This window comes from Limanda limanda, chromosome 7 (assembly GCF_963576545.1).
Source record: "Limanda limanda chromosome 7, fLimLim1.1, whole genome shotgun sequence".
Classification (NCBI taxonomy): Eukaryota; Metazoa; Chordata; class Actinopteri; order Pleuronectiformes; family Pleuronectidae; genus Limanda; species Limanda limanda.
The window spans coordinates 24705332-24715538 of record NC_083642.1 but is presented as its reverse complement, the minus strand read 5'-3'; the positions used below and the strand labels follow the sequence as shown (position 1 = coordinate 24715538).

General features: G+C 42.0%; 1 protein-coding gene and 1 long non-coding RNA gene across 2 annotated transcripts; one reads left to right on the top strand and one right to left on the bottom strand.

The window, feature by feature from the left end:
• Nucleotides 1-516: 516 nt before the first annotated feature.
• LOC133005082 (intermediate filament protein ON3-like) lies at nt 517-5655 on the top strand. Its single transcript, XM_061074667.1, has 9 exons — nt 517-1032; nt 2954-3162; nt 3279-3339; nt 3452-3547; nt 3717-3881; nt 3994-4119; nt 4288-4508; nt 4633-4691; nt 4847-5655. The coding sequence occupies exons 1-9, from the start codon at nt 517-519 to the stop codon at nt 5095-5097; spliced, it is 1704 nt and encodes a 567-aa protein (XP_060930650.1). The 3' UTR covers nt 5098-5655.
• Nucleotides 5656-8433: 2778 nt separating this feature from the next.
• Nucleotides 8434-9240, bottom strand: LOC133005754 (uncharacterized). Its single transcript, XR_009678388.1, has 2 exons — nt 9076-9240; nt 8434-8909 (listed from the first exon to the last, which is right to left on the bottom strand). It is a non-coding gene; the product is annotated as an uncharacterized LOC133005754 (long non-coding RNA).
• Nucleotides 9241-10207: the final 967 nt, after the last annotated feature.

Here is a 10207-nt window from a genome sequence, read left to right as displayed (position 1 = left end):
TCTTGTGAAATGTTACCAATTTCAACTGTAAATGTATTTATATTGCATACATTTTGCAAAACGATAAAAGGCAATCGAAAGGTGACTATATTACCACACCCAACTCCCTAACTCCTCCAGCCACACACTGCTATCAAGAAGAGCCCCCAGATAATGAAGTAAAGAGTTCTTTTTTTTAATCTCAAAATGTCTTCCCTCCCCTCTTACCCTGGGTGATGCCATTCCTCTCTTACCTTTTGGGTGTGTCGAGCCCGGATCACTTTACAGGGGTGGAACTCTTACCTGTCCAACAGGCTCAGCTGCTCCATGCCAAATCTACGTGCAAGTGCACCTTCCAGGATGCAATTAATTGGTGGAGGGATGAGGAGGAGGTGGAGCTTACTGGGACCTCCTCCACAGTAAGAGGCAGATAAATATCCATGGCACACTGAGAGAAGATACTTAGAGGGACTTGACTCACCTCTTAGTGCACTCCACTGCTCTGCCAAATCTCGCTCTCTTTCTGTCTGCTCAGCCATGCCGTTCACCACGAAAACCAATAGGACCAGCTACGGTACCGTCCGTTCTAGTGGAGGAGGAGTAGGAGGAGGAGGAGGAAGATCTTTTTCCTCACAATCTTATGGCGGGGGGTCAGGGGCCCGGAAAAGCTTTTCTTCCAGCTCAATGATGATGAAGTCAGGCATGGGAGGTGGCGGCTATGGAGGCGGTGGTGGTGGTAGTTTTGTTGGTGGTGGTAGTTTTGGTGGTGGTTATGGAGCTGGAGGTGGTGGTGGTGGATTTGGTGGTGGTGGTGGAGGTGGAGGTGGTGGTGGTGGATTTGGTGGTGGTCTTTTCTCTTCTGGAGGTGCCTATGGTGGCTTTGGCGGCGGTGGTGGTGGGTGTATAGTCCCCACGATCGCAAATGTCCAATGCAACCAGAGCCTGCTGGCTCCCCTGAACCTTGAGATTGACCCCAACATCTCGTCTGTCCGTACCGAAGAGAAAAATCAGATCAAGGGTCTAAACAACCGCTTCGCCAGCTTCATTGACAAGGTAAGTGTCCCTTTGGTCACTAAAACAGCTTATGTCTTAATGTCCCACACCATTTCAAAATCTTAAATGTTGTTTTCAGAGTGTTTTTAACTCTTGTTGAACAATAGATGTTGATATGATTGAACTGGGGGAAATGAAATATTAGTAAGCGATGGATGCACTACACACAGAGTTAATTGGTTTGTGCAAGTTTGAATAGCTGCAACATGCTGTCCCTTAACAGCCACCTGGGCTCATTAAATATTACACAGCAACTGATCCCAACGTGGATAATAGCCACACTGTGGTCCTAGTTAGAGCTAGCTCTGAAAACCAAACCTCCTAATCATAATATTATTATCTTGAATTCGATTTTGTCAGCTATACTGTGCATTGTCTCACTTATCTACTGAAATTGAAAGCAGACCACTGTTCCTTTAATTTATTTTTGACCATAATCCATCACTTGCTAGCTGCCGCTGTGTGGAGGGAGAGTCAGGACACATTAGAGTTAGAGTATCAAGTGACTGGTCTCTCTCAGTTTGAGGGGAGAAAGGGATCGGGTTCTCAACCCCATTTCCATGGCAGCAAGGCTTGACAAGCTTTCAACAGTGATGCAGGAAGTGGACTTCAAATATTTGCAATGCATCGCAAAATGCTTACAATTCAAACGATATTTTCATTGCATGCATTATTTATCATACATGAAAATAATCGTAATCTCACCCCTCTGGTAATTGAAAGTCTTGTTAATAAGATGAGGGACATTTTCTCTCTGTTACAAATGAAGAACAAGTTAACCACACCCTACACAAGAAAATGCGTGTTGTGTGTGTGTATCTACCACACCTCATCTGTCCTCACACAAGGGATCTGGTCTTCCATCTGTATGAAATGATTCACAACTAAATATTAAGATCATTACAGGTCGTAGTAGTGGTCACAATGGGGGAGAAAATATCAAAGTTTGTATTAACATTTCAATTAAATATTTTTAGGAAATGCGATTACATGATTGTGAGTTCAGGCGAGAATAATTAGTTTGCTGAGGGATGAGGCAGGCGAGTTCACTCAGAGAAAGTATTCTTCCCGGAGGCGAGGGTGTGGTAATGCCAGAGCTTTAAGGGTTGGGGCAAGGCTGAGGTGTGGCAAGGCGCACCTCATCTGGCCATTTACATGCACACACGATCACACACACACACACACACACACACACACACACACACACACACACACACACACACACACACACACACACACACACACACACACACACACACACACACACACACACACACACACACACACAACTGTAACTCTGATGACAGAGCAATGCAGCCTGCATACATCTTCTCTATGTTAATGCAAGGAAGACATAAGAAGCAGATTCTTTCAGTTCTCCAGTGACGACAGAACCAAAAGTCTCTGGCCTGAAAGACATTGGTTATTACAAGAGCCTTTAGAGTGGTAAAGTCACACATAGGTGTTGCTCGATGGATCATGTGAGTAAAGTTAAAGAAGGATGACAAACGTCTCTGTTCTCCTGGAGAGAAGTAAGCCAAATCATGAATAAAAGGGAAAGCTAATATAATCCATCCTGCGGCCGTCTGCATCTGCACGAAGAGGGGGTTGGGATTTACAGAAACTTTTATGAGTGGAACACGGACAAGAGAGGAAAATGAGAGAAGAAGAATGGAAGTAGAGACAACAGCTGTGTCTAAAAACAGTGGTTAGCTAAAAGGAGGATGCTACGGTTTCATGCACTGATGCTGCCTCCTCCTGTCCCCCTGCACTCATGCCACATAGCAGGTGCCCATGGCTATTTGCCTTTCCTATTCGATTTTTTGGTATTTGCAGTTATGATAAAATTGTCATATTCAAAGCCATTTCTTTATCAAGCTGTTGGTGGATCTTAACTTCTGAAATTATTTTTACTTTTCAGGTGCGATTCCTGGAGCAGCAGAACAAAATGCTGGAGACCAAGTGGAGCCTGCTGCAGGAGCAGACCACCTCCCGCTCCAACATCGACGCCATGTTCGAGGCCTACATCGCCAACCTGCGCAGACAGCTGGATGGACTCGGTAACGAGAAGGTCAAGCTGGACGGAGAGCTGAGAAACATGCAGGGATTGGTAGAGGACTTCAAGAACAAGTGAGTTTACACCAGGGAAGGAATCCAAGTGTGTGTTGTCTTTGAACAGACCTGCAAGACTTGATGTCTACATACATTTTCCGTTAGCTCATTCTTCCTCCATTTGTTTGCATCAGATATGAAGATGAAATCAACAAGCGTGCTGGTGTGGAAAATGAGTTTGTGCTCCTCAAGAAGGTGAGAGAAATCCTGCAATCATTAAGCCAGACATTCCAGATTCAAGAGTGGATCATTGCTTTTCCTCCAAGCCATCACCAATGCAGAACACTTCCTTCTTCTCCACTTACAGGATGTAGATGGTGCCTACATGAACAAAGTTGAGCTCGAGGCCAAGGTTGATGCCCTTCAGGATGAGATCAACTTCCTCAGAAGTGTCTACGAGGCGGTAAGCTAAATAAACCACACCTCAGTCCTGTTAGGTCTGTTGTTTCATGAATGCAACCAGTGGAGACAGATAAATAATAAAAACACAAACAAGAGTAACAGATTTCGGTCGTCCCCTCTACTCATTGTTTCAATATGATTTGAATAAATTACTGTTTTCTCTTCTTCAGGAACTAAATGAACTCCAGGGACAGATCAAGGACACTTCAGTCATTGTGGAGATGGACAACAGCCGAAGCCTTGACATGGATGCTATTGTGGCTGAAGTCAGGGCACAGTATGAGGACATCGCTGCCCGCAACCGTGCTGATGCAGAAAGCTGGTATCAGCAGAAGGTAGGAAGATAGAGACAGCAATCATACCAACAACTCCAATATGAAACATACTTACCTGCAAAAATGTCTGTGGAGCCTGTAATAATAGCTATTTTTCATCGTGTTCCTTCAGTTCCAGGAGATGCAGACCAATGCCGGCTCGGCCGGAGAAGACCTCCGCAACACGAAGAGTGAGATTGCTGAGCTCAACCGTATGATTTCACGCCTCCAGAATGAGATTGAGTCAGTCAAGGGACAGGTAAGCTCACAGTTACACATGGTCTAGCTTGAGCTCAGTTGACTTATAGACTTATCATCTATGCACAAAATATTCAAAATGATGCAGGCGTCCAGAACTTTGTTAAAAACCAGATGAACATTTAGAAATATCAAACCTGAAGCGTCTGCCAACTTTCCAACTTCTCAGCGTGCCAACCTGGAGGCCCAGATCGCTGAGGCTGAGGAGCGAGGTGAGCTTGCTGTCAAGGACGCCAAGCTCCGTATCAAGGACCTAGAAGAAGCCCTGCAGAGAGCCAAACAGGACATGGCCCGCCAGGTCCGTGAATACCAGGAGCTCATGAATGTCAAGCTGGCTCTAGATATTGAGATTGCGACCTACAGGAAGCTACTGGAAGGAGAGGAGATCAGGTAAATGCCACTTTGAGCTCACAAAACATTTCATCTTCGAAATTAGCTGTGAGAGTGCATGGAATCTCATTGTGAGAGCAGCAACGGCAACAGCTCAGATTGCTCATTGATGTTCTCTCTGCAGAATTGCCGCCGGTCCTGCAGTTGCAACCATCCATATGCAGACCTCATCAAGCAGCTATGGTTAGTATTGACCTAAGTCTTTACAACTCAGATCATTTCTACACAAGTTCTATGGTAGGCCTATTCATGGTAAATCTAACAACTGGGGATGGGTAGGCGATTAGTTATCAATTGACTTGATATGTGTACTTAAGTAATCTCATTCTCATCACCAGGTGGCGGCGGCGGTGGTGGCGGTGGCTTTGGAGGTGGCAGCGGCGGCGGCAGCGGCTATGGAATGAGCGGCGGCGGTGGCTATGGAATAAGCGGCGGCGGCGGCAGCAGCTTTGGAATGAGCAGTGGCGGCAGCAGCAGCTTTGGAATGAGCGGCGGCGGTGGCTATGGAGGCGGCAGCAGCATGAGCATGGGAGGAGGAGGCACAATGACATCAAAATCCTCCTCCACCTCATACAGCCGCCGTCAATGAAAACGGCAGTTGTCTTCCTCTCCTATCTTCGTCTTCCCTCATTTTGTTTTCTTCCCCATGCCCCAATCATAAAATCTTTCTATAAATCTCACCACCACTCTCCCTGCACACACAGACAAGTCTCAGAAAAATTACATTCAAGTACAGAGATTGTTTGTAAAGGCAGCAGATATGTGAGTCAGTCTTCTTCTTTGATCAGTCAGCCACGCTGTCTTTTGGTTGCTGGATATGCTGTTATGTAGACAGGAGGATACTTGTAGTATCATGGCAGAGAATCCTTACAAGGCAACAATCATTGCACATGAAAAGAAAACAGCAGTTCTAAGATTTGCACAGAAGGAGAAGTGGGTCCTGTAACTTTCCTTCTTCTAATGTCTCATCTGCTGTCACACATACGTCATCTTGTGCATTTTGACATCATCAAAAGCAGCCACATATAACACTTTTTCGGGATCCTCTTTTTCATCTCCTGTCAGAGAGAAAATGAGCTCTCTGCTTCAGCATCTTAACGGTGTTTATGACTTAACTTCTGTTTTTCACCCTGAATAAAAAAATGGCTAAGGCTGACTGGAACAACCAGGTTTATTGTAAATTTGTACCACCAAAACATCTAGAATAAATCTGTATTGATATTTGGCAGATTATTTTTGTTCTTATTGAATACTGTTAGTTCTTTCTAACTAGAATTCTGTATTTGCACCAACATGGTTAAATTATCCTTACCAGCTTGATGATCCATGTGAAATATTACTCTTGAGTAGCATTGGTAAGAGTACAGTTATAGTCTTCTGTTATAAATTAGAATTTACTAAAGAAATTCACAATATTCTAATTTAGCTATATGGAATGTCTACTTGAACAGCACATTATGCTTTAATCAGAATCAGGTTTTATTGCCAAGCAGGTTCATACATATAAGAAATTTGCTGTGGTGTATTTGTATAAAGTATAAATATTGAAAATAGTATAATGATTTTTAAATAGCATTAAGTGTGTAGAAGAAGAGTGTAGATGGAATCAAGACAGAGTTGCTAACGCTGGGGTCAGATTACATGATGTCAGCCCGAGTGTAGCCCCAATGCCTCACAAAATACTATACAAAAGAGAGTACAATTTTTCTTTAATCTTCAATTGCGGGTCTGTCTCCTCTTTGGTTTTGACCAGAAGAGAGGAAGCCATGTTCAAAAAATTGTCAGAAAGTCAGAAAATAACATGCATCATTAAAAATGCATTTTCCGAGATATCACTGCGTCCTATAGGTCTATAGACTCAAACAAAAGCGCTCTTCCCCATCTGCATGCCGAAGAGTCCTTGGCAAGATACTGATCCCCTAAATGGCCCGTCATAAATGATGAGTGTACTAATTGTAAGTTGCTTTGGACAAAAGCGTCAGCCAAATGACATGTATGTATGTATGTATGTTCAAATTAAGACATGGCAATGCGAAAGAGGAATTAAGTTGTCGGTGTTTCAAGGTGAAACGGAGAAATTAGGTCTTTAAGCTTTCCCAAACACGAGAAAGCCTGCATCATACTCACAGATTTCAGATAAAGTGTTAGTTGACATTATTGTACCTGGAAGTCTTTCGTTAGTGCTTCCTTGTGACGTCACGCAGACGACAGCAAAGGTGGCAAACGGCGATTGGTCAAAAAATAACATACGGTTCTTCTTGCTGTCGTGTGTCGTGCCATGACGGCAAGAATTTATGACTCTATAGTCACATAAACTGACACAATAGACAAAGAGAATGTGGTCTGACCCCAGCATTACAGATAGCTCTCATCTAGTTCTCATCTAGCTCTCATGATATTTCACGTATATCATCACAGCAAGCCTTGGAAAACACGATCAATAATTACAACTCCCAATATTATTACTGATCCTACATTGTACACAGATGGTAATAATATTACATCTGGCAACATTACCCCTGTGTGTGTGTGTGTTTGTGTGTGTGTGTGTGTGTGTGTGTGTCACAGTGAAGTCAGAAAATAAAATGCATCATTAAAAATGCATTTTCCGAGATATCACTGCGTCCTGTAGGTCTATAGACTCGAACAAAAGCTGTTATAGATTATTTTTTTTAATATAATTATAATTAAGTATTATGACAATATGCTAAGAATAACATTAATTACAAAATTAAATACAGCTTATTAAGACTTACCAGTCATTTGTCATAGTGATATCGTGAGGAATCACGATACATTTAATTCAATATCAAAATTATATTCTTGCCTGTTTGGGCAAATATACCCTCCACACATGGTACATGTCCCCCGTCTATTCTTTTCATTGTTTTATTGTATTTCGTACCCTCTATAAATACACATTTGTAAGATTTTTTAGCATCTCAGACACCACACAAACATAAAACACTCACGGTGGATCAAATATATACAATAAGGTGGGCACATTTAGCAAAGAGGAATCATTCATGTTCTCATTAAGATGTTACAACCGTCAAAGGAAGATATGTTTTTCAGCTTTAAAGATATAATACTTGCATTTCAATAGTCATCAGTCTGAACATTTGAAGAGGGATGACTTGACACGCCTTAGGTAAAACTAGATCGGCTCCTGGCGGCTGCCATTGGTACCGGTCATTGTAAATGGATCCTATCACATTGATGTAGAAGCTTAAATTTTAACTAAGGGTTCAATCATGAATCATAGAGAGACACACACCTATTTCTATACTATGAGCACAATAATAATAATAATCGCAGATTTGAGAGAGAGAGGAGAGAAAAGGAGGCGGGTTTTCATCTTTTCATTCATACCTTATATTCTACCACCTTGTATTTTACAACTTTTGTTTATGTGTTTATTACCTCACACATCCCCTGTGTTTCAGGAGTCTGATTTCCACCTGTAGCCCGCAGTCCTCCACTCAGAGGAGAAATTCAGTCTGTTTTAATGTTGAAAACATGTTTGCAAAATGCACCTTTCTCATCTCTAAGACTCCACAGTGAAATCTTTACAAAAATCTGGATAAAATATCATATCCAATTTGAACTAGTGGGATTTGAAGAAAGCGACTCTTACTGAGAAGTAAAAGCTTTTTCTTTCATTCAGGGACTCGGACAGTAAATCCACACAGGAGGCATCTGCCTTTTTACTGGACCATCTCACACAAGTGTGATTGAATAAACTCAGTACAGGTGTCTGCTGCACAAAAAGTCTATATAATTTTCTTTCAAAATTAGTTGAAAAAAAACTCGAATTGGAAAAGAACGCTTATAGATTTTTTTTTATGAGAACTTTAAGTTTTTTCATTTTACAACAGGGGGTTTAAAGAGTTGAGACTTATCTCCTTTTAAATGTATATTATGAATCTATGTATTTTACTTTATTTGACCATTAATATTTCATGTACAGTATCATGTAAATCCTTTCTGCTGTACATTCAACAACAATGCCCTGACACATACAGCACTTACAAACATGTGAGCTGGACGACTGACAATACAGACATCAAAATGAACATGATGAGGGTGAAGTGAAATTAATGCAAAACACCTCATAAAAATAATTTTATGTCAAAGTTTACATGCTTTTGGTCAAACAGATCCATTAATTCATCAAGCTAGTATTGCTACCATCAACTTTATCAACTGCACATACATGTCAGATGCACAAAACAGGACAGGATATATTTAATATTCTTTTTTTTGTGTTTGTTTCACTGAATCGTTGACCTTTACCTCACGTGTGGATATTAAACCAAACACTACTCATCACAGCATCCTACATAGCTGTTTTACTGGGGTTGTCAGGGTCGAAGGTCATGATCTCCATGTGGATAAGACCTGATTGGATGAAAAATGAAAGCATAGACTTATTTTCACCCCTAGTATTAGTATAGCATTCTTTTTTTAATATCGTAAACTCTTCAGATGAGAATAAGATTTCAGGCAAAACTCAGGAGGCCACAGCGCCTGTCAACTCCAGCGTCTTGTGCACAGCCGTACTCACTCTTCCATTCGCCAACAGCCAGCTCCAGGCTCTCGAAGGAGTCGTCATAAGGCTCAGAGTCCGTCTCACTCTCTGGGTCATGGTATTCAGCCAGGAAGGGGTGGGGTAGACCCTGCTTCTCTGTCAGCCTCGTCTCTGGATCCAGCAGCAGCATCCCCTCCAGCAGGTCGACAGCTAGAAGCAGCAGGACCCAAAACAGAACATTTCAATCATCACACAACTGATCAACCACTATTTGGTCACAAAGGATGAAGTTGAATTTTGAATTAAAATTTCTCCCCTCCCGGATTAATTGCATCTCCTCATCTCTTATTTGTTACAAATACACAGCAGTGAGCAATGAACTGATCCTTACAAGCTCGTCAACTCGAGCTGCGCAGCTCTAATTATGTGACATACCTCACTTTATACATTCCTCTATCATACACACCCTCCCAGATGGCGGTCTATTGAAGCTGCAAAGATTTCCCATCTCTCCCTTTGCTTGTCAGAGCTATTGCTGCCCTGTGTCAGTATTACTTCCTGTTAAATTCAGTCCCTTCACCAACCCGTAGGCTCCAACAGACTGGTTAAAGAGATCTGCTCATCATTCCCTGTTATATTAATGTGATTGCTTCTGGGGGAGTGATGAAGTCAGAACCTGGGACATTAAACTCAAACTCACAGGTGACTTGTCTGACTGAATTGATATAGGTGACGATGCTACAGCAAAGTCATGATGAAGAAATTTGGGTTCAAAATAAGCTTTTCTTTCCAATTTAAGTACAATGTATTTCATTTCACGTCAATAAGAAGAAGTGGTTCAGTGCACCATTTTCCTCCATGGACGGAAACACATCCTTGAAGTTTTTCTTCTTTTGTGGAGGGAGACCTTGCACATATGACTGCGCCTGTAAAATAGGTAATAATGGTTACATTTTCTAACAAAGAAAAGAGCATGAAATATCAAAATATTGGTTTGTTATTTTCCACTCATATTTGGAAATGTGCTGCATTCATCAGTTGGCTTAAATGTTGGGATTCATGAGGCATGTGGACACAACAGAACTCACGTCTTTACTCTGCATCTTCTGAACCAGGGAGGAGTCTGGTGTTCCTGTCAGGCGGAGGATCTTTTTCAGCTGATCGATAC